The 21,841-nt window shown below is 49.0% G+C and overlaps 9 protein-coding genes across 9 annotated transcripts; 4 read left to right on the top strand and 5 right to left on the bottom strand.

Moving 5' to 3' along the window:
* The first annotated feature begins 128 nt into the window (after positions 1-128).
* C8Q69DRAFT_207047 (hypothetical protein) lies at positions 129-1,637 on the top strand. The gene is made up of 3 exons (XM_028626147.1): positions 129-483; positions 546-1,147; positions 1,230-1,637. Exons 1-3 carry the CDS (start codon positions 433-435, stop codon positions 1,450-1,452), a joined length of 876 nt encoding a protein of 291 aa, XP_028486491.1. The 5' UTR covers positions 129-432; the 3' UTR covers positions 1,453-1,637.
* A 191-nt stretch (positions 1,638-1,828) lies between these two features.
* C8Q69DRAFT_207029 (alpha-glucosidase) lies at positions 1,829-5,319 on the bottom strand. Its single transcript, XM_028626146.1, has 8 exons — positions 4,778-5,319; positions 4,099-4,715; positions 3,839-4,044; positions 3,729-3,766; positions 3,580-3,651; positions 3,060-3,530; positions 2,895-3,003; positions 1,829-2,825 (listed from the first exon to the last, which is right to left on the bottom strand). Exons 1-8 carry the CDS (start codon positions 4,995-4,997, stop codon positions 1,865-1,867), a joined length of 2,694 nt encoding a protein of 897 aa, XP_028486492.1. The 5' UTR covers positions 4,998-5,319; the 3' UTR covers positions 1,829-1,864.
* Positions 5,320-6,863: 1,544 nt separating this feature from the next.
* On the top strand, positions 6,864-7,695 carry C8Q69DRAFT_505730 (putative mitochondrial F1F0-ATP synthase g subunit; the record flags this gene model as incomplete). Its single annotated transcript, XM_028632734.1, has 3 exons — positions 6,864-7,125; positions 7,307-7,391; positions 7,449-7,695. 3 exons carry the CDS (start codon positions 6,864-6,866, stop codon positions 7,693-7,695), a joined length of 594 nt encoding a protein of 197 aa, XP_028486493.1.
* A 616-nt stretch (positions 7,696-8,311) lies between these two features.
* C8Q69DRAFT_461463 (P-loop containing nucleoside triphosphate hydrolase protein) lies at positions 8,312-10,731 on the top strand. The gene has a single exon (XM_028630241.1). The coding sequence runs from the start codon at positions 8,509-8,511 to the stop codon at positions 10,678-10,680; it is 2,172 nt and encodes a 723-aa protein (XP_028486494.1). The 5' UTR covers positions 8,312-8,508; the 3' UTR covers positions 10,681-10,731.
* C8Q69DRAFT_461464 (hypothetical protein) lies at positions 10,732-11,891 on the bottom strand. Its single transcript, XM_028630242.1, has 2 exons — positions 11,459-11,891; positions 10,732-11,359 (listed from the first exon to the last, which is right to left on the bottom strand). Exons 1-2 carry the CDS (start codon positions 11,654-11,656, stop codon positions 10,907-10,909), a joined length of 651 nt encoding a protein of 216 aa, XP_028486495.1. The 5' UTR covers positions 11,657-11,891; the 3' UTR covers positions 10,732-10,906.
* Positions 11,892-13,060: 1,169 nt separating this feature from the next.
* Positions 13,061-14,254, bottom strand: C8Q69DRAFT_518726 (putative glucose-inducible SAM-dependent methyltransferase Rrg1; the record flags this gene model as incomplete). Its single annotated transcript, XM_028633448.1, has 3 exons — positions 13,061-13,819; positions 13,878-14,177; positions 14,221-14,254. The coding sequence occupies 3 exons, from the start codon at positions 14,252-14,254 to the stop codon at positions 13,071-13,073; spliced, it is 1,083 nt and encodes a 360-aa protein (XP_028486496.1). The 3' UTR covers positions 13,061-13,070.
* A 372-nt stretch (positions 14,255-14,626) lies between these two features.
* On the bottom strand, positions 14,627-15,460 carry C8Q69DRAFT_505734 (putative vacuolar protein sorting-associated protein Vps28; the record flags this gene model as incomplete). The annotated part of the gene is made up of 3 exons (XM_028632735.1): positions 14,627-15,028; positions 15,083-15,319; positions 15,371-15,460. The coding sequence occupies 3 exons, from the start codon at positions 15,458-15,460 to the stop codon at positions 14,627-14,629; spliced, it is 729 nt and encodes a 242-aa protein (XP_028486497.1).
* Positions 15,461-15,551: 91 nt separating this feature from the next.
* On the top strand, positions 15,552-18,168 carry C8Q69DRAFT_461472 (putative ribosome assembly protein Noc2). Its single transcript, XM_028630243.1, has one exon. The coding sequence runs from the start codon at positions 15,666-15,668 to the stop codon at positions 17,985-17,987; it is 2,322 nt and encodes a 773-aa protein (XP_028486498.1). The 5' UTR covers positions 15,552-15,665; the 3' UTR covers positions 17,988-18,168.
* Positions 18,169-21,611, bottom strand: C8Q69DRAFT_461475 (cation transporter). The gene is made up of 9 exons (XM_028630244.1): positions 21,325-21,611; positions 21,045-21,253; positions 20,046-20,980; positions 19,826-19,991; positions 19,604-19,772; positions 19,477-19,545; positions 19,403-19,413; positions 19,299-19,333; positions 18,169-19,240 (listed from the first exon to the last, which is right to left on the bottom strand). The coding sequence occupies exons 1-9, from the start codon at positions 21,329-21,331 to the stop codon at positions 18,646-18,648; spliced, it is 2,196 nt and encodes a 731-aa protein (XP_028486499.1). The 5' UTR covers positions 21,332-21,611; the 3' UTR covers positions 18,169-18,645.
* Positions 21,612-21,841: the final 230 nt, after the last annotated feature.

Genomic DNA, 21,841 nt, shown 5'->3' on the forward strand with positions numbered 1-21,841 from the left:
TCTTAGCGAGTTCAGTGTTTTCGATATAAACTTCGATCTAGGTATCATTGTCCTATCAATAAGAGACAGAAAATGATGGTAAAGAGATCTTGGTACTCACCTTAAGTATTTCGTCATCTTGTGGTCTAAACACGCACGTCTTTACAAAGTGCGCATGCGACGACGCCGACGGCACCAAATGCTGTTGAACCCCCTGTAGGTACCTAGTAAGTATCTGCGATAACTAAGATACAATGTTGAGCTAAGACGGAATCTCTCCCCTGTCCTTGCAAGTGAGGGGTACTGAAGAAATACAAGACTGTCCACACTGATTGTGTGCACTTCACACTTGGATAGCAATAATCGAGAAGCTGGTTCTAATTGTCATTATCTTCCTTTTTTACTGTGTTTTCTTAATTCAGTTCCTCGCTTCCTCGAAAAAAAAAGGCTATCATGACGAATTGTCAGGGCCAAGGTCGCGTTGCAATCATCACCGGCGCTACTGTCAGTTTGTTACCTACCTGGTTAAATATCCATGTCGGTATTAACCACACTTTAACATCCAGTCTGGAATTGGAATTTACCTAGCGAAAGACCTGTACGTTCATGGCTGGAAAGTCGCTTGTGTCGGCCGTCGCCGTGAAGCCGGTGAAGCCCTCGTCAAAAGCCTGGGGGAGAATGCGCGCTTCTTTCAAGCCGACTTAGAAGATTACGCCAGCCAAGCTCGCATGTTCAAAGCCGTATATGATACATGGGGCCACATCGATGCGCTCTGCGCGAACGCAGGAATCGTCGACAAGAGCTCCGTATATATACTCAACTGGAGAGGCAAGGATGTGAACGATATACCCCCCGAGCCAGATCTTTCGTGTACCGACATTGATTACAAAGGAGTTGTCTACGGCACCCAATTAGCTATCCACTTCATGCGACAAAACAAACCGCAGCCAGGAGGGAAGATTGTGGTCACGGGAAGCATTGGTGGTATTTTCCCGCATAGATCATATCCTGAGTACTGCAGTACGAAATCCGCTGTGATTACTTTCATTAGAGGCGTCGCACCTCTCCTGAAACAAAAGGACAATATCTTCATAAACACTGTCCTTCCTGGTATCGTTGCCACTCCAATTGTTCCTCCAGAAATGATTGAGGCAGTAACGCCGGAATGGTATGTACTTCTTACACTATCGTATACTACGATGCGTTAATCTCCAGGCCAAATAACGGCTTCGCTTACTCGTGAAACGCAGCATAACACCTGTCGAGACTGTCATCAGAGGATACCATCAATTCTTAGACGGTGAGACGGGGGTTACTGGGCAGGTCTTGGAGGCTTCTGCAGACAAATTAGTTGCTTACGATCTACCGGAAATGGGCAGTGGTCGTGTAACTAAACGAGCGGTGACAGTCTGGGAACCTCTCTTCAGGACGATGCACGGCGAAGATTCGGGACTTCCAGATGCAATTCCGTAACTTGTGGGATACTCTCTTTCGGGTATCATTGCATATGGATTATTTCCATTTAGACGTCTCGATCATTCTTAGGCACATGTCCTTGACAGAGAAAGGTAGCATGAATCTCGGGCCGTTCCGATCTCCGCACGTCTATGTCCGTCAACTGCTTAAAATGCACAGAGTCTTCGTTATTCTTACAGAATAGAATCCCTTTGTCTTTTTTTTTTTTTTTTTTTTTTTTTTTTGCAAGAAACTTGTGGAGTCAAAGGCTAACAAGCTATGTCGAGAGAAATTTGACCTTTAGGACTGCTTCTGGATTTCACATGCTAGGACAACACTGCACTATTGCTGAATATTGATTTGATAAATGGTATGATATTTGGCTGAGATGCTCGGATTCTGTGACTGTCGACATTATTGGCATATATACTCAGACGAAGCTGATTCTACCCGGTTTGGTGAGGTCCATCTTTGTCTTCACCGTCACACTTTTAGCCTCGGCGTCATAGTGATATTCGATGCCATGAGCCTGTCCACTTCTCGAAGCTTGAGGTTCGCTTTCCTGTCCAAGAAGCGTGACAGACTCGATTTGGACACCAGGAACATACGAAAAGATGCCATCCATCTGGAATATACCATGACTATACTCGAATACGACCTCGAGAGTGGCAGGCTGGTGCAGTGAGTCTCCGTCGTCCATATAGAGGCTTCCAGTAGCGGTACCGTCGAGACCAGGCGCAATTATAAGATTGAAACATTTCGTTCTCAGTTCGGTTGTTGTGTTGGCTCCTGAAGACCGCACGGGGATGATAGTGCCACCCCGAATGTGCAATGGGATTGTCGTGATGTCGATATCGGTCACTGTGACGTTCGTACCGTGCCCACGGAAAGGAGCACCCGTATACCAGTCGTAGAAGATATCGTCGGGGAAGTAGGCTTCGACAGAAGTAGAACCTTCCTCTGTCACTGGACTCACGAGGATGGCATCACCGTAAAAGAATTGCAGGTCAATGGCAAAAGTGTTGGGGTCTTCCGGGTATAGATAGAACATAGGTTGAAGGAAGGGCTCTCCTGTTGTCGCTTGTCGGTGAAATGCAGTATAAAGATAGTCAAGAAGTCTGTAACGAATATCGATGACCTTTCTCGCTGCCTCTGCAACACTTGGCCATTGATAAAATTCCTGTGGTGGGTTTCCGAGTTCATTATGATTACGATAGAATGGTGAGAATGCACCAAGGGTAGCCCATCTCGCGCAGAGCTCCTCGTTCGTGGCACCGGCGTACCCACATACATCAGATCCGACCATAGGGATCTGGAAGATAGCTGAGAAGGATAGCTGCTCGGCAATTGATATGCGATATTTATCCCAATTGCTCACGTTATCTCCTAACCTGCATGTACATTAGACATTAGACCAGGGCTCCTTGTAATCCTGTTTTCCAAAACAATGCACAACTCACCAGTGGCCAACATGAGCACCAGCACCCGCAAAGGTGCTACGGGTGATGATCAGCGGTCTTACGGTCGGACGACGTTGCTGCATGGCGTTACGAGAAGCAGAGCTCATCACTGATTTCACTGTTCAGAAACAATTACACAGAGGCTTTCCTTGCATAGTAACTTACTCGTTCCATAGAGGTTGTGCGTGTCATAATCAGCGTAACCTCCCGCATGAATCAGATCCGTCCGAATTGTTAAGTTGCTGATAGATCCTGCAGCATTGTGTATTGTATATGGGGGACTGATAAGATTACGTCCTGAAAGGCCAAGTTTCTGACCTGCTCCACTGAGGGCCCTCTTCTTGGATTTCTCAGAAGCAGATGGCTGGAAATCAGAGGGGAATCCTGGTAAGGGGCGTGGATTGGAAGCCCTGACTGGTGGCGGCGCCGGTGGATAGTCGTTCTCTTCAGCATAAGCTTGAGGATCTGAGCATGGCCATGGGCAGAAATTGGAGGCCTCATTCATATCTATCCAAAGGCCGTCGATATCAACTCCTGTCTCTGGGTCGAAGAAAGTATTGAATTCCCCATTCCACCAAGAAGGTGTGTTCTCATGGAACCAGTCTGGAAATACAGTCGCACCGGGCCATACGACGCCTGTAAGAGTAAATATGGGGACCTGAATAGTACGCGTCCTTAGACATACCTTGGTAAAGAGACCCGTCGGCGTATTTCAAAAAGGCCCCTTGCTGCTGTCCGCGGTCGAAGGCGTCATTGCCTAGAACCACATACGTTAAGCATGCAAAACATGAACAACTTCTTGACAATAGGTAAATCGTTATAAGGAGTCCTTACCTCCGTACTTCACGGCAGGATCGACCATGACGATATAGCTGTCGAAATTGAAGATATCAAAGGTTATCCTAGCCAGCTCATGAATACAAAGAAGCAATACATTAACTTACTGTTGTTGGTGCTGGTGAAGATAATCCACGAGCTCTCGCATCTTCTCGATGGGAAACCGTTGAGGATCGAGGGTGAATACGGCTCGTCCATCCATGTAGTCGATGTCGGTCCACATCGTCTCAAGAGGTATACTAGCTTTGCTGTAGTTATAGACGACTTCTGCTACCTCAAACACATCTCGATATCCGTATCGACATTGGTGGAACTATACAGCTTTTAGAATCCGAGAATATTATCGATTAGGAGCTCTGGTCTATACCCCGAACGTCCAATAACTCTGCATGGCTGGAACGCCAACGACTCCAGCGTATTGCGTGCTGACCTCCTTTGGAGTGGGGCCCGCTAGAAAGTAGAAGTCGAAGATACCACCAAGGGTGTTATATTCTAGATACTGCTCGCCGTCGTTCGTCTTGTTAATCTTGATATCCATGCCATTTGAGTTCAAGAAGAAGACCCCATGAGTACCAGCTTTGCCACGATGATCAATATAAATTGGATGGTTTCCGTAGAGGTTGGTATGTGCTGGGATTCCATACGCATCATGGCTCCAGAGAGTGCGCGTATAATTTGTTGTCTCCAGATGCAGAGAGTCGCTATGTTCACCGAGTCCATATAAGTTTGGATCTTCAGGAAGCGACGTTCGAAGATTTAGGTACTGCGACTGAAAAACCAAGTTCGATCCAGATGTATCGAATAAAACCTCCTTGGTATCTTTTCTCTCAATTGAGAACGAAAATGGGCTTTCCTTAAAGTTGAATTTCAGCGTAGACGTTTTCGACGCAGGTCCACTTGTGAACTCAGGGCGAGGAAGCACGGACGGAGGAACTTGATATACCTCCTCATTCGCGTCATATATTAACACATGGAGACGGGTATCTAAAAAATAGAATTAAGCTCAATTCTGTCAAGGAAAAGTATCTCGCAATCCAGTGACATACCCGTCTGATACTCCACCTTAAGTTTGAGATCCTTGATATCTATGCCGTAAGTGTTACATGGTTTCCCCGCAAGTTTCAAATCTACGGTCAGCGTATTTCCCGAATCTTTCACATTAGATGCCTTGTACCCCGGACATTGCTCAAGGGGCAGCGACGTGCGATTAACAGCTAGAGCTGCTGCCCACGAGAGGAAGGGAAGAAGAAAAGCGATACCACGCATGTTACGGATTTCGTTCACTGGGAGAATACTTAGATTGGCACTCCTCGTGGTAGATCACGTTGGCATATATATACTGTCGGAGACACCGCTTTGTCTGGGGTCCTGCAGCTGTCCCTTGCTCAGAGCCTTGGCTGCTGTAAGGATGGTACCACAGTAGCCTCACACCATCTTCTGTCTCTATCGGGGAGATCAGTCAGATTGTAGATCCACGAATACGGACCGCGCCCTATCGTGCTCTCAGATGCTCACTACGTCTTTGCGGGGCTCTCGGACTCGAGAGCGACGGTATACATTTAGCCTATGAGCTAAATAATGTTGCGGGGAAAGATTAAGAATCTCTCCCCAGGGCCCTATGTGCCAGAAAGATGGCCTCGAATTTCGAGCAACTTAACATATTATGGGCGAAGCTAATCATTGCAGGCAATATCGTCGTCCAGTCACGAAACGGTAACACAGAATGGAACCATGTTTCTTTCGCAACTGTTATGTTTGGAAGAGATTAGTACTAACATCACTCAGCTATGCTTCTTCCTGGTAATTATATTTCGCCGTCTTGGCAATGGGGAAAGCACCGCGAGACCTGAAGAACCAATCTAACTGGCCTTTGGGCTGCCTGTCCCGAAGATCTCGGGCACGAGAACAAAGCCATGTCGACAAAGGCCTATACGCTCCTTCAAGCAAGACCATCGATTGGTTGGGAGCATTCTAAGCAATGGCTTTCATGTATATCTCGGTCAGGAAGCCGATGGAATGAATCCAAGCAACCAGCAGGCGCTGTATGTGTTTGCAATTGGGCGCAATAAACGGCTAAATTTGATGAGGTAGTAACGCCTAGTGTCATCGGCTTTTGTCTTGCTGGACTTGCATCACAGGTCTATTGGGGTTGTCGGGCTATATAATACCCCGCACCTCCTGCAGCTGCACATGTTCATTAGTGGTTGAATCCGTCAGGCAAGTAGTCCACCATATGTACGGAAATGAAAAGGTTGTGTCGTGACTCTGAGTCCGTACATATGTAATACGAAGACACAGAGAATCAATGGCAGTCCAGGAAGCCATGCTATAGTTAATTCGAGGGGAAAGGTGTGAATCAGTCGAACAAAACTTATCGTATGTCAGACAAGCAAGGAAGCGATTCAATGTCGGCACCTCAAGGCTATCTCAATAATATAACCTGTCAAATCGCCTGTTGAAGTAGATTCCTTCGATGCCGTAGAATCTATTGGATTAGACTAGCGGATTGACACATATCCAGCTTCTTTGTCAGATTAGGAGCGGAACATGGTCACTCAGCGCATTGATGACTGATCATCCTTGCCCGTGCAACGGAAAATAACCATAAGTCGGCCCTGGGGTATCATCATCGCAGATGAATAGGACTGGACCAAGTTTTTGGTGTTCCTCCAGCAAGATTAAGTGCTGCGGGGAATGGGCCGTTTTCCCGTGTTGAAGTTGTCCGAGCAACGTTGCTTGAAGATGAATGAGTATGGGGGCGATACCGGCAGTGGAATAGGCCTGAACTCCATATGTCCCACACAATATACAGCAGCACTGTAGTGATAAAGGAACTATAACTGATCTGATGAAAAATAGAATAACTGCGACTGAGCAATCTGCTATTGCAATCAGCATATGGATCGCGAGGTTCGTCGTGGTGATCCCCGTCACGTGACAATCCGAGCTCCGGCCCAAGTTTTTCCCTGGACTTCCCGAGCCTCAAATCTCATCTGGTTTCTGTGCCTGCGAGGAGATCCAGCTGTTCCACTCCACCACCGCGCCATTGGACCCCCTTCTTGTCCAACAGGGACAACATATCCTCGTCCTTCCTCGTCTTCTACTTCTCTCCTCAACCCAGTGGTCGTCAGAATGTCTGTTGCGGCGTCGCGTGCCGTTCTGCGGCAATCGCAGTTCATGATCCGCAGGACCGCGGTCAGACACTCTTCCTCTACGTCGGAGGCTGCGAACAAGGCCAAGGAGTCTGCTGCAAATGCCGCTTCGAAGGCTCAGCAGGGTCTGTCCAGAGTCACCTCCTCCGCTGGTCCCGCAATCGCCGGAGCTGCGTCGAATATCGGCAGCGCGCTGAGAAAGGTCGGAGGAAGAACCGGCAAGGTCATCGCCTACATTGACAGTAAGAAAAGATTCCTCCAAGTTTATTGCTGAGGCCAAAGGCTGCGATGGGGATATAAAACCGGCATTGGAAGTGTCATGCGGTGTTCGCTGCCTGTTGATTCCAGCCTCTCAATTACACCCCTGCGGCGACCTATGCTGCGGTCTACAGGATCAAGATGGTTAACCGGATGCGATAACAGCTTTGATACCCCCTACTGTCTACTACTCGAAAGTCGGAATCGAACTCGCCAAGCTTGTGTTCAGGGGCCAGAAGATGACTCCTCCGTAAGCAGCAGCCCTTGCTTGTATCATAGGAACTCGGTTCGCTAATGCTCACCTCAGCAACCTGGCTACTTTCCAGGCCTACTTCGAGCCCGTCATCAACATTATCCGCAACCCCTCCAACCTTCGCAACGTGAACATCCCCTCCCCCCAGGCCCTTCTCGGCCGTCTGCGCAACGCCGACAAGAAGGAGCTGGCTTTCTATGGTGTGACTGCCGCTGAGGTCCTCGGATTCTTCACTATTGGCGAGATCATTGGACGACGCAACGTCGTGGGCTACCGGGGAGAGTCTGCTCACGGTCACTAAATTTAATTTGCAAATAACACACAGCCTTGACCCATTTCCTAGCTTCCTGTTTTCTCTTGTACTTGTATGATAGACGATGGAATTAACTGTTGTCTCTGACCAAGCTTCTCTCTCCGGCAGACTTCAATATCCAAAGACTTTTCTTTACTTGGCCTCATACATGGGTTTTCAAAGTGCATAGAGCCTAGACTTATTCGGGTTTGCAGGATGCGGAAGAAACATCATGAGGTAGTTGAATGAGATGCATCTACCATGATTAATCTCTTATAACATAGGGCCTCATTACTGTAGGGATCACCTTTTAAAGCTACCTGATAACGCTGGCCTGTCTAGTGAACCGCGAGGTAGCAAGTTGGCATCTAGTCCTAGGATTGTAGCTTTAGATTCGAATGATAACCCTGCTATCAGTCTGTTTACTACATCCGCATGTTGTCCAATAGTGTTGGTGGCCTCGTCCGTAGCAGTTCACTTGATATTACTCTGCTCCCACCTCCATTTCTTCGGCCTTGAGTTTCTAAAGATAGGCTCCTTTGACTAGAAAACAACACCACATAATGCAAGAGAGCAAATTCCGATAGAATAGCCTCAAAGAACAAGATTCCCAAGCTTTGATTTCCCATTCCAGTTGCTTCCCGCCGTCGACCATTTTCCGCGCTTCTGATTGGCCAGTGCGCGGAGAGAAATTCTGCACTCCCCGATATTATTTTCGAAGCATGTCCGAACATCAACTACACAAAAAACCCAGTGTCAACACAGAGCTCTCAGCTCATCCGCTTCACAGTAGTAAAAAGCAACCATTCTGTTAAATTCAAGATGGATGCTTTCAAGCTACTGACCCGGTCGACAAAACTAAAGTCGAGTGTCGTGTCAAAACCTCTGCCGTCTGCAGGAAAGGCGGAAAATCCGCAACTCTTCCGTAACTCGGAAAACTCGCAGCATGGGACAAAAAGAAAAAGAGACACCGATGGTGAGAAAGCAGGTGATGAGGGAGATGATGTGAATCTGGACTTTTTCAGCTCTTCAAAGGGGTTACCCTCGCTGGCTAAAGCAGATGCCTCAAATGGGACTAAGAAGGAAAATTCAAATGATCGGACTGGATCCGATGATGAGGAAGATTCGAATTCCGAAGGAGCCAAAGTCATGGATGAAGGCGAAAAGAGATCTATTTTGAAGACTCACAAGATCAAAATCACTGATCTTCGTGATCTGGAAGAGATTCAACCGTTGAAATCGACAAAAGAGCCGAAGAAGAAAAAGAAGAGACAGGAGTCCGCCCCAGTTCTCACAAAGAAACAGCAGAAGGAGGCGAGGAGATTGTATCCGCAGCCGCTTACTTCCTTTCATGAGCTTCGATCGAGATATCAGATCTCCAGGCGGCTTGCAGCAAATATTGCCGAGCAAGGGTTTACTGTGCCTACGGAAGTGCAACTGGGGAGCTTGCCGTTATTATTGGGAGATGATTCTCTTCCCAAGCAGTCTGGCTCTGAAGGTTCTGAGCCGGACTTGTTGATTGTTGCTCCTACTGGCAGTGGAAAGACCCTGTCTTTCCTGATCCCTGCTATCAACAAGATCGTTCGACAGCATCATGAGAATCCCGGAGAACGTGGTATCTCCTCCATTATTGTTGCACCGACCAAGGAATTAGCGGGCCAGATCGTCAATGAAGGCAGGAAGCTCACTCTGGGGACCGGTGTGAAGATCACATTAATGAAAAAGGGAATGCGTGTCGTTGAGCGTGAAGACGATGATGAACAGGAAGACAGCGAAGAGTCGTCGGGATCGGAGGAGGAAGAAAAAGCTGACGCTAAAAAGAATTCGAAAAAGAGCACTGTGACCAAGAGCGACATTCTGGTTACAACACCTTTACTTCTCGTCAATGCACTGACGGCAAATCAGACAAGCGATCCTACACCGCTACCTACAGTCAGAAGCTTGATCTTGGACGAAGCAGATGTCCTGCTTGACCCTCTCTTCCGGGAGCAGACGCTTACTATATGGCGAGCTTGCACACAGCCTCAGCTTCGCGTCAGCCTATGGTCCGCAACCATGGGTTCCAGCATTGAAGAATTGACAAAGTCAACTATCAAAGAACGCCGGGAATCGCTCAACCTCGCTGAAGAAGCGCCTCTTATCCGTCTCGTTGTCGGCATGAAGGACTCAGCTGTTCCCAATATTACCCACAAGCTCGTCTACGCCGCTACAGAGCACGGAAAACTACTTGGACTCCGACAACTACTCCATCCTACTTCTTCTGTCACCCCTACAGAGACCCGTCTCCGGCCACCCTTCCTCATCTTTACCCAAACCATCCCTCGGGCAGTTGCCCTGCACTCGGAGCTTATGTACGATATCCCCTTGGAAGCGGGAGGTTCTTCCCGTATTGCAGTGCTACACTCCGATCTGTCCGATACTCAACGTTCTGAAATCATGAAACGTTTCCGGAAAGGCGAGGTCTGGATCCTCGTCACCACCGACCTGCTCGCCCGAGGTGTCGACTTCCGCGGAATCAACGGTGTGGTCAACTACGATATTCCCAACTCTGCTGCATCCTATGTTCACCGTGTGGGTCGTACCGGACGTGCAGGCCGCGAGGGCGGTATAGCCGTGACATTCTACACGAAGGAGGACATTCCTTACGTGAAGAGTATCGCGAATGTTATTGATGCAAGCGAGAAGCTCCGGGGCAAGGACGCCAGTGAGAAATCTGTCCAGAAGTGGCTGCTGGACGCTCTACCAGACCTGAGCAAGAAAGATAAGAAAGAATTGAAGAAGCATGGAGTCAAGGCACGTCAGTCGTCCGTTAAGAACGAGCAGGATGCTAGATTGCAGAAGAAGATGAGAATTAGCACCAAGAGCGGATTCGATCGACGAATGGAGAATAAAAGGAAGGGGGCCGTTATGGGTAGCCGCAATAGGAAGGCCAAGGGACCTGGTGGTCAGGAATCTGGTAGCGAAAATGAGGATTGGGCTGGGTTCGATGATTGATTTCATTGGCTTTCCCTGGATTGCCATGTCCAGAGATATGCAGAGTTTATATCCATATCCATGTTTATGTTCTGTACAATACCGCCCACGATTCCCCATAGAGTATGCAATTTACAGAGTTCAATCAACATGCAGCTATATATCCCCGGGGATAAAAGGACGCCAAACTCCATCCCATATCGTAACATCATCGAGCTCGTTGTTTCGTATCTTTGATCCCACATAATTACCCAGCAGATCCGCCCGCTTGCTCAAGCATTTTTCTCCGCATCTGGAGAGTGACGACTTTCCTGCCATCCAGACCTCTCTCTGCCAATACCCTCTGACACTGATCCGCATCTCGATCGAAATAAATAGCCCACTTGCCATCTTCCTCTTCAACAGCCACAAATCTATCTTTCTTTTCTAGCGTCACGCCCGTCTCGTCATTGGTCCAGTCCCAGGGCCCAACCACATGCGCGATGCTTTGGGTCCGGTTACCGTACTTCACCTCGTGCGTATCTTTATCGGCATAGAGCCAGTTCAGCATAGGCGGATCGTCAGAGACTGTTGTTACGAGCCCCAGACCTCGCGGGTGAGCCTTTGTCTCTTCGGTTTCGGGGTATGTGATGTAGAAAGCTTGTGCGGTATGCGAGGGGTTGAGAGAGCGGAGGGAAGGATTGGGGTCGTCGAGATAGGCCTGTACGATCAGATGAGTTAGTAATGTATGTACTTGGTTTGTGTATCCGACGAACCGCAACATATACTCCGCATGTTAAACGCCAGGGACAATTCATACCTTCTCATCCCTCAACACAACTCTCTTCCCACTTAGATTGTATCCATCACTGTCGTCTTCGCATGTCACATCCATACAAAACTTCTCCATGCGCTTCGCATCTACCTTCTGTTGGTTCTGACGCTTCTGCTCGCTGACCCCTTGAGCTACCCCGGTCACGGTTGGGATCGCTGTGATCGTGAGAAGACCAAGGACCATATTGCGTTATCTATCGCTGCGAATGAAAGTGTTCTTGAGTAGGTATATCCATCGATCTTTGAGATGAGTTCCGACGCGATGCGATGCGCAGTAACGGGACTGGGGCGGTGGAGTTCGCAGGTGCGGATATCTTTCCACTGACTATAAGTTGTTCAGGGAAAGAATTGCAACTGGCTGTATTCAATTGATATGATGTCCGTACTCTGTCACGGCCACTTATAGAGTACCGTAGAATAGAACGAGTTATCATTGAGCGCTAGCGAAATGTTTACAATATACTGGCTGCAAAAGTGCTCCACTTTTTTTCCACTTTTTTCCCTCGCTCTGATTGGTCCTTTGTCACGTGACGTCTTCTATAAGAGGAAATTTTTGAAGGAAAGAGCACGTGACCTTTACCGCCTACTGTTTTTAGAAATCAAAATAATTCCTCTAAAAACCTCCTATCTAACATAGCTTCGCGTCTGTATTATTAATTAATTTACACCCTTCGCAGTCCTTACCCCCTGCTTTTTTTTGCCTATTAAAGCTCGCTTTTAAAGCATTTTCTTCTATCTAAATATTGGCTTCTTATTAGTCTGTCTGAAATATCGATTATATCAGCTAAATCTCTTCTATCTATCTCCCTTCTGCCTACCTATCCTATATAGACTTTGGCTTCTTATACTATCTAATCGGCCCTTTTCGCGGTCCTGACAAAAGGGCCGATTAGCAATTATTAGCTAGCTTTATCTATTAGATAGTTCTTTACAATATTCATTATCTATAGTTACTAACTAAAAGAACCTGATAAATTACCTGATTAAGCAATCAACCTATCTGCCAGGCTTTGCCAGCGCGCCAGCGCGTCAGCGCCAGCAGCCAGCTTAGTCAGAGCAGCCAGCTTGGTCACTACGCTCAATGATTATTTGCTACGGCCCCTCCTAGCCGTAGCGCACCTAGTTTAGTCAAGCAGATGGCCGTCTCAGTTCTAGTTCTGGACAAGAGTCGAGTATAGGAGGGTATGATTGAAAACTAGAGTATATCTGTAAAGCGCCCACAGATTGACAATAGATTTTTGTAAGAACGCCGAGATGACAGTACTGATCAGCAGAGAAAAGAAATATCTAGCAATGGTCCCTGACGCAGTGTCGTCATAGGAGGACGGTGGCTTGCACGTGATCTAGAAGGGACTACGAAAGCAACTGGGAGAAATGAACAAACAATATTATCTACCTTTCGAGGTGATATTCGGTATATGCGAGCCTTTGATTCAATACTTGTACCGAGCACGATTTTTAGATGTTAGAATTGATCGACACGTTGGCGTAAAAAGATGTATTGAAGACATTTTATATCCGAAAACAAGATCTAGATCTAGTCTATCGAACGTCTATCATAGCCTCGTAAGATCGTGATGCGCAAAATACACAGGACTCTATATCTTCTCACTCCATCCCCATACCGACCACCAACATCTAACCTCCAATGAGCCGCCGTCTGCACTTTCCCAGTCGTCGTACCCGATTTCCTCGCCTTCATCTACAATGGCCAGACCGACAGCAATCATCCGTTGACGGAACTCCTGGCGCTGGGGACTGTATGCATCGCGGAGGGGCATCTCGACGACTACCCGTGCATACAAGCTATGACTGAGCCAGCGTTCAACTGTCTGAACAAGCCACCTGGGGTGTTCAGGGGAATATAGAGGATCCGCAGCCAAGATGATGTCGTAGCGTTCATCGGACGTTGGAGGAGATTCCGGCGCCACAGACCAGTCGAGCACCCCGGTAGTCACGACAGAATCAGCTTTGCTGAGAAGCTCGGAGTTCAAGCCGACATTATGCGAGAGGTTCGGAACAATAGCGGGCAGATCCGTAAGGTGGATGGAAGCGGCTGGTCCACGAAGAGCAGCAAAAGAGAGACCGACAAGGCCCGTTCCAGCGCCCAGTTCAAGGGCTCGAAGCGTCTTGCCTGCCTTATTCCGGGATACCGACGGTGATGTAGCGGGGACAAGTTCGGGGGTGGTTTCGAACAACGAATGTAAACGCCGTGACAGGAGATAGGAGGAAACCCAGGTTTTCATACCCAGATTGTCAGATGTCAGAGCGGGCTCATGGAGTGTGAGTGTGAAGTCTTCGGTGGCCGACCTGGGAATCGTGAAGACGCGAGATATGGCTCCCATGGCTACCCTCGTCAGTTAGCACTACGTATTCCGGATAACCATGCACCGGATCCAGCTCACCAGTTCGTCCAGAGCGCTCACTGAGTCTCGCCGACGCTGCGTCCCAGACAGCCTCTCTTACTTCGTCCGATTCCAGCCATGACAGAGCGCTTGAGACGATCGATGTGAGATACTTCGTAACGCCTACTGACTGCACTGTCCGTCCTTTCACCACATCCTGGCCGTTGTTGTCAAAGCTTCGCGGCTGGACTCTCAGTAGTTCGAGAGCGTTCAGTATATCCGCCGCGCAAGGCTTAGTATAGAGCTGGGGAAGGTCGAACACTGCATTCCTTGGAGCACGATTCCCACTTATCAGCTTATCTTATCCTATACAGCGGTGTAGAAGGCGGGGGGGAGTCACTACCATGAAGAGGCTCGTCATCGTCGGCGCTGATCATGGCGAGGGTCTGTAAGTATAACAGGGCGGTATGAAAGCAACAAAGAAGCCACTGCCATCACCATGAATGCTGTAAAGAGCTGAATGGGGTGGCGCGGGGGATTCTGGGCGGTATCTCAAAGGAACGCAAAAAAAAGTCGCGATTACCCAATCGGGAAAGGTTTGTCTGCGCCGTCCGTGGGTCGGAATGGGTCTCGACTCTATTTGATTTCATCGCCGGAAAAACAAAAGACTTGTCGGCAAAAGATAAAGAGGAAACATATATGTATGTGTACTGTTTGCGATTGGTATCAAAAAAGCGCCATGACGTTCAAGACAAGAAACCACCCAACTCCGTGCCGCGTAAGACTCCAATGCCAATGAACCGACCGATTTAGCCCAAGGTAGCTTTGAATCCTTGATATGCTTGTTCAATATCGAATGACAATTCCCTCGCCTGTTCTTCGCTCAATTCCTCTGTTGCACGCATTTGGTTCAGCGTGATAAGCCACTGAATGATCTTCCCCCGGTTCTCGAAGTCGCGGTCCGTCACTTTGTTCACCGACTGGATCACCTCGGACAGGAGTGGGTGTAACGCATCCTTCGAGACCATATTCAACTTGAGCGCATCGAGGAACGTGATGAAGTTTTCAGTAGCCGTCAAGATCAGGGATGCACCTCCTGGAGCACCGGCGACTGCAGGGCCGTTACTCGGGGTTGGGGCACTGTGGGACGCTTGCTCAACCGTGGCCGGGAGGCCGATGCGTAGTCGCTCTGTTGCTTTGGGGCATTCCAGCTGCTTGAGTTAGCAGAGCATCTCCTGCCTCGTGATGTTGACAGCGGCACATACCCCCCATGTCCGCTTGAAGGTGTCCAGATCTCCAAACTCCTGTGCGACAGCATCATCTCCCAAACTGGACTTGTATTGCTTCAGCAAGCGAGCGCACGTCTCCGTATATTCCGATTCCGTAATCGCATCTTTGATATAGGCCTTCTCTAGTCCGTCGAGTGTGACGATGATGCTATAGATCTCCGCGAGCGACTCGTATAGATCGCGCTCCGCAGAGCTCGTGGCTAGCTTGACTTCCTATGACAAGGGTCAGCCGTGTTGGTGGATGGAGATTATGGAGCAGCAGACCTCATCGAGATTGATCGAAGCAGCCAACGCAGGATTCGGCGTGTAGCTGTAGGGCGTTGGCGCATAAGAGAGCGGACGTTGAGAATACATGATATGATCGCTTGGACGGTCTCGCTGCTCTGTTGCGGCTGGCGGGGAAGTTGCTTGCGGACCGAAGGCGGTGAGCGTCGACCGTGCGGGAATTTTTCTCAACTGAAATTTCTCGAGTGATACAATATAGATCGGCACTGCACTCATCAACCAACCCAGTATACTCCTGCAGATTCCTTCTGCAGACTGGGATTTAGTCGCCAAGATGCCGGGTCGCATGAAGAAGTCGACCAAGAAGTTCGAGAAGAAGCATCTCAAGGATGTGATCGACCGTCGCAAGGAATTCGCCAAGGTTAAGCAGCGACAGCAGGTTAAGGAAAAGAGGAAAGCGCGTAACGCTGAGGATCGGGCGCAGAACGCAAACGACAGTGACAATGAAAGCCCTGAACAGCGTCGGAAGCAGGATGCCTTTGCGGAGATGAACGTTGACGACTTCTTCGCTGGCGGATTCGACATTCCTGATGCTGCCCCAGCCAAGGGAAAGAAGGCGAAGAAAACAGCTGTCACCCCGAAGACAGGCAAACGGAAGCGCTCAGAAGATGGAGACGACAATGAGTCTTCGGCTTCAGGCAGTGGTGAGGAAGATGCCGAATCTCAGAGTGAGGATGATGCCGCCTCCGAGACAAGCAGTGTGAACGACATGGCGACGCACAAGGATCAGCTGGAGGCACTGAAGGAAAAGGACCCGGAGTTCTACAAGTATCTGAAAGAAAATGATGCCGAGTTGTTGGACTTTGGTGATCACGGAGACCTGGCCGAAGTTGATGAGCTCAGTGAGGGCGAGGAGGAAGGCCCTGCGAAGAAGAAAAAGAAGTCCAAGTCCGAGGATGAGGATATGGAAGAGGTAGATAACAAGCTCACCATGGCCGATATCAAGAAATGGAGGAAGTCTATGGAAGAACAGCATTCGATGAGGGCCCTGCGGCAGATTGTCCTGGCGTTCCGTGCTGCTGCCTATGTCAACGAAGCCGAAACTCCTGAACAGAAATACACCATCTCGGACCCCGACGTATACCACCAGGTGCTCATCACGGCCCTGAATGTGGTCCCGAAGGTTCTGACGCATCACCTTCCTGTCAAGGAGACTGCCTCCGGGAAAGTGAGGGTGCAAATGGACTCGAAGAAGTTCAAGACTTTGACACCTCTCATCAAGTCTCATACTACCTCTGTTCACCAGCTTCTCGGTAACCTGTCGGATGCGTCGACGCTGAAGTTGACTCTGTCCTCGATTGAGCCGATGCTCCCCTACCTTCTGCAGTTCAGAAAGTTGCTCAAGGTTGTTGTGAAGACTGTCGTGGGAATCTGGTCTGATTCCTCCACCAGCGAAGCCACACGAATCACAGCGTTCCTTCTCATCCGGCGTCTGATGGTCATTGGTGATGCCGGTATTCGGGAAGCCGTCCTCAAGGCTACCTACGAAGGTGTCGTCAGGGGCAGCCGGAACACCACCGTCCATACTCTCCCCGGTGTCAACCTGATGAAGAACTCGGCGGCTGAGATCTGGGGTATCGACCAGAACGTTTCCTACACGGCCGGTTTCTCCTTCATCCGCCAGCTCGCGATGCACCTGCGAAGCAGCATCACGAATCCTTCCAAGGACTCCTACAAGACTATCTACAATTGGCAATACGTCCACTCGCTTGACTTCTGGTCTCGAGTCCTGTCCCAACACTGCGATGGCCTCGCTGAAGCCAAGGCTGGAAAGGCTTCTGCCCTCCGTCCACTCATCTATCCCGTCGTTCAAATCACCATTGGTGCTATGCGCCTGATCCCCACGGCACAATACTTCCCTCTTCGCTTCCAGCTGGTCCGCGCTCTTCTCCGCATCTCCCGCGCCACAGGCACCTACATTCCTCTCGGATCCGCGCTCCTTGAAGTTCTCACGTCTGCGGAGATGCGCAAGCCCCCGAAGTCCAGCACTCTCAAACAGCTCGACTTCCAGACCGCCATCCGTGCGCCAAAATCCTACCTTCGCACCCGCGTCTACCAGGACGGCGTCGGCGAGCAAGTCAGCGAGCTCCTTTCAGAGTTCTTCGTCTTGTGGACAAAGCACATTGCCTTCCCTGAACTCTCCCTCCCTATCGTGGTCATGCTCAAGCGCTGGCTGAAAGACGCTGGCTCTCGCACCACAGGAAACAAGAACACCAAACTCAACCAGCAGATCTTGCTCCTCGTACAGAAAGTTGAATCGAACTCTCGCTGGATCGAGGACAAGCGCTCAAAGGTCAACTTCTCGCCCAAGGACCGCGCTGAAGTTGAGACCTTCCTCAAGGACGTTGACTGGGAAGTTACCCCTCTCGGTGCGTTCGTCAAGACACAGCGTAAGCTTCGCGCAGAGCGCGCCGCTGTTCTGGAACAGGGTAGACGTGAAGAAGAGGAGAGGAGAAAGAGAGGCGGTGATGATGACGATGAGATTATGGAAGATCTCGCTAGTGGAAGCGATGAAGAGGAAGAGGAAGAAGTCGAGGAGGGGTCGGAAGAAGAGGATGAGGACGACGAAGATGATGAGGAGGAGGATGATGAATAATAGATGCAAAGTCATATCCTTTGTTCATCCAATTCCTTCAGAGTCTAGTACCCATCGTCATCTTTGCAGTCTCATTCTCTTTTCAGTGTCTATGTTTTCTCTTATCTGGTATACATTGTTCTGTACGTTAGATATCATCATCGGGACCGGCACCAGGGTATTAAAAAAATTCCATTTCAGTTCATATATCTATCAAATTCACTATTTTTCCCTCATACCAAGATGTCAAAACTTCTCATTACCGATGTTCCATAACCACAAAGCAAATGCATGATTTCCGTATCCTGCTGTCATGAGCGAAAGAAAAAAGCAGAAGACGAACGCTATCATGAGTGTATTAACACCACAACTTGCATTGCATCAGCATGTTCCTCGAGATTGGAAAGGGAAATAGAAAAGCAAACAGCTCTATATAGTGTGAAATCCCCTCTGTTAAACAACAAACGCCATCCTTCTATTGTCGTTATAGTCATGATTATTGTGATTGTGAGAGTAATTGGATATATAGTCGAAAGTAACCCTTTCCCTAATTAGGAACGAAGAAGGGGAGGAAAGCCGCTAATTAGCTCATCCGATAGCGGCATGACCGGACAGTTCGATGGGTAATAGAAAACCAAGCCTGGCGCGAACATAATCGGAGTTAAAGATTGTCGTTTGTTTAGACGGCCGCTGGGCCTGATGGCTGCGTTTTGCCAACGCTCCGTGTCCTGGATCTTTCAATCCTTAGAGCGGCATCTTCCTCTTCAGCCCAGGCAAGAGACTCACTGGGGAGCATGATGGCTTTATCGATCGCGACAGGCAGCCCGCGATGCCGTCCTCTGATCATTACAGCAGCGAGGATCAGTTTGCTGATGGGGTGCCAGGTACCGCTGAACGAGTAGTTCTGGTTAGGGAACCCAACACTGAGGCCAACGCAGCCATAAGCGGAAACAACTTCGAAAATGATATTGAATGTGGAGAAGGAGATGGGATCCTTCTCGAAGTGTCCTGACTCAGCAATCGTGATGAACAGGACCGCTAGCGCGATCCACCAGATGTCGTGGCTGAGCTGAGACCGAAGTTGTTGACGGACGAAGTAGCTGCGCGATGCTTCGAGGTCGACAACGGGAGGAGATTCTTGATGATTGGGAAGCAGATGGTGCCTCAGCAGACTGACGAGAGGGTTGACCGATCTCGCTCGGTTCTCCGGGTCGCTCAGTTGATTGTCATCGGCGTATATTCCCAGAGAGCGTTCTTCGTAAACATTCGTGTTCCTTGCAAGTTCTCAGCATGTGTGAACGGAGCCAGCCAAAGGAGCAACAATTCACTAACCTGATGGTAACAAGTACCGGGAATGCTGAAACATACTATAATGGGTCTTACGTTAGTTTGTCCAGGTGGGAGGACAGAATTATTGGGGAACAGCGCCAACATACCATCATGAGTGCTGCAGGCCTGTTAGCATAGGTCTTTCTTGTGGAGGAGTACTAGGTTAGAATGTTCTACTTACCATATAGAACAAGCAAGCCTTGACGAAGGTTGGCGATATTGACAACATAGAATCCTCCTGATCGCACGGCTTTTGGCAACCTACGTTAGCAGAAAAGTCGAATGTCATTATTCAACCTGGCACTCACCTAACGCCTGGAATAGACCGTCCAGGACACGATAGGGAGGTGGCAGTTTGTCAATCTCATTGTTTCCGATAGACAATACCTCGAACCCCATCCAGTCGATCCCATTTAAGAATATGATGGTGCCAAGGAGGTACCAGGTGTGGCGCGCAGGGAAGAGGTTTGTATAAACCTGAGCACATATTAGCTTCAAGCATTGTCAAGGCACCGGGGTGAGAAACATACCCTTCTCGGATGGTCCAGGATGAAGTCAAGGACAACTCTCCAGTCCTGCCATGCTTCTTTGTTCGGTAGCATGCGCCTGATGCTCCATATGATAAATCTCAGAAAACATGGGTACAATGTGTTCCCGGCCAGAATCAGCATGCCCATAGTTAGCAAGCAATACGCACTATGATTTGTCAGTAACTAAGCGCCAGTTCGAGGAAAAAAACATTAGCCATACCTTGTTTGTAAGGCAGTCATGTTTGCATCAAGCAGCGCCATGCCACTGTTGCCAAATGCTGATGTGGCGAAGAAGGCCCCTACCCAGAAAGGAGAGAGTCCATTTGTCCGCGCAATATCTGGCCTGTTCATCGAGATCCAACTTCCGACACCGACAATGCCAAATACGTGGAATAACACGAAATATAACGGAACGATAATGGACAAGAAGGAGACTGCTCTATATTCTACTCCGCCGAGTTTCCCCCGCTCAGACGGTGTCAAGCCGTAGAACTGAGAATTGCGCGAAATGAACCCTTTCGAGAGGAAGTATTTTTGAGTTCCTTTGAGGGCAGTCTCGATAAGGGACGGTCGCCTTCCTTCGTATAACAATGGGTCTGGGAGAATGTCTCTCGGGTGGTTGTTCAAATCTGGACGTGCTCCGACTCCCGCCATTGGAAAAACCCTGCGGTGTGAATGTCTTCTTGGGCGAGGAGAGCCCCCAATCGTGACCTGGTCATCATCAATCCATTGAATATGGTCGTCGTCATGTGGTAATTGGTCGGATTGCGACTCGTGCGGGCGCTCGTGAATCGAGTCCGAGATTATAGATCCAGACGCATCTGCTCTTGTCGTGCTGGGGCCATTCGTCGATATGCAGGCCGACTGTACCACTGGCCGCTTGCCGTCAGGAAACTGGTCCCCCAAATCGGTGTCGACATCACCAGGCTCTTGCGGAGATCGGGGCTTCCTGCGCAAGTGCGATAAGCGTATATGGAGTCCAGACCGTTGACAGTGTGATGCCGACTGTCTTTCTTTTAGGATTCCTTTTAACTTGCGCTCGAAAGCCTGCTTCCGAACGAACAGAACGACACTGGAAACGAGGATAGCTGATCCAAAAACGATAAGGAGGAATAAGATCAATTGCTGAAACGTATTCAGAGTGGACAGATTGACCTGTACAGAAATTGAAGAGTTGGTATAAGCAACGGACATATTCAGCATGATGGTAGGGACCTACTGTATTCAAGCCCGCACCTGTCATGGCACTTGCACACATATACAACGCGTCAACATAAGCTACGCTGCCAAAGGGGGTAGCTGCACCCCAGAATACCAAGCTGCATCCGAGTACTGTCGCAATAAAATAAGTGTAATGTAGGGTCAGGAAGTTCAATGGCGGTAGCACATCCATTGTGCACTGAACGGCAAAGCGCCGCCACCTGTACGCTATTATTATCGATACGTCAGCATATTAACTCGAGGAAATCTCACACTCCAGCAGAAGAGGAAAAACTCACGGATCATTTTCTATATACCAGGCAGGCCCATGTCGGCCCTGGCTTTCGACGAAAAAAGAGATGGGTAATTGCAGCTTGCTAGAAGCAAGCTCCGGCAAAAACTTTTGCGCGGGGAAACGCAGTAGGTTGTGTGATTAAACGCACACCACTACCCACAGCACCAGGTGTGAAAGGCACGATGCTGAGAATTAGAGCGAGAAGACATGATTTTTTTTTTTTTTTCAACTAAATAGATACCCGGGAAAAAAAATCAAGGAGTAGATGCAAGTAGGAGCAGCATATTGCCTCTAACGGCGGAAGCGGTGTACCTAGACCACCATTGTCAGATGCGCTAAACCCTTAACTAATCGGCTATCGGACTGATTAAGCAGTTCTGAGAAAAACGCAGCCATGTCCAGGAAGATCCAGACTATGGACGATCTGGTGTCAATTGTAACAGGGTCTGCTGAGTGAAAGCTCTGAGAAGACTCCGTTGAAATGGTAAGATAGTCAACAGAGACTGAACACCAGCTCTAAC

Source organism: Paecilomyces variotii (assembly GCF_004022145.1).
Source record: "Paecilomyces variotii strain CBS 101075 chromosome Unknown C8Q69scaffold_3, whole genome shotgun sequence".
Taxonomy (NCBI): Eukaryota; Fungi; Ascomycota; class Eurotiomycetes; order Eurotiales; family Thermoascaceae; genus Paecilomyces; species Paecilomyces variotii.

Bases quoted from the DNA above. Each gene is read 5' to 3' on its own strand.
- C8Q69DRAFT_461463 (XM_028630241.1), top strand. From the start codon at position 8,509: ATGGATGCTTTCAAGCTACTGACCCGGTCGACAAAACTAAAGTCGAGT.
- C8Q69DRAFT_461475 (XM_028630244.1), bottom strand. The intron at 19,546-19,603 runs GTGAGTGCCAGG...GGTTGCCAAAAG, and splicing joins CGGTCTATTCCAGGCGTTAG to CCGTGCGATCAGGAGGATTC. The intron at 19,241-19,298 runs GTTAGTGAATTG...AGAACTTGCAAG, and splicing joins CCGGTACTTGTTACCATCAG to GAACACGAATGTTTACGAAG.
- C8Q69DRAFT_207029 (XM_028626146.1), bottom strand. From the start codon at position 4,997: ATGCGTGGTATCGCTTTTCTTCTTCCCTTCCTCTCGTGGGCAGCAGCT. The intron at 4,045-4,098 runs GTATAGACCAGA...AAAGCTGTATAG, and splicing joins AGAGTTATTGGACGTTCGGG to TTCCACCAATGTCGATACGG. The intron at 3,767-3,838 runs GTAAGTTAATGT...CAATTTCGACAG, and splicing joins CTTCACCAGCACCAACAACA to CTATATCGTCATGGTCGATC.
- C8Q69DRAFT_461464 (XM_028630242.1), bottom strand. From the start codon at position 11,656: ATGGTCCTTGGTCTTCTCACGATCACAGCGATCCCAACCGTGACCGGG. The intron at 11,360-11,458 runs GTATGAATTGTC...CTGATCGTACAG, and splicing joins TTGTGTTGAGGGATGAGAAG to GCCTATCTCGACGACCCCAA.
- C8Q69DRAFT_207047 (XM_028626147.1), top strand. From the start codon at position 433: ATGACGAATTGTCAGGGCCAAGGTCGCGTTGCAATCATCACCGGCGCT. The intron at 484-545 runs GTCAGTTTGTTA...TTTAACATCCAG, and splicing joins CAATCATCACCGGCGCTACT to TCTGGAATTGGAATTTACCT. The intron at 1,148-1,229 runs GTATGTACTTCT...CGTGAAACGCAG, and splicing joins GAGGCAGTAACGCCGGAATG to CATAACACCTGTCGAGACTG.
- C8Q69DRAFT_461472 (XM_028630243.1), top strand. From the start codon at position 15,666: ATGCCGGGTCGCATGAAGAAGTCGACCAAGAAGTTCGAGAAGAAGCAT.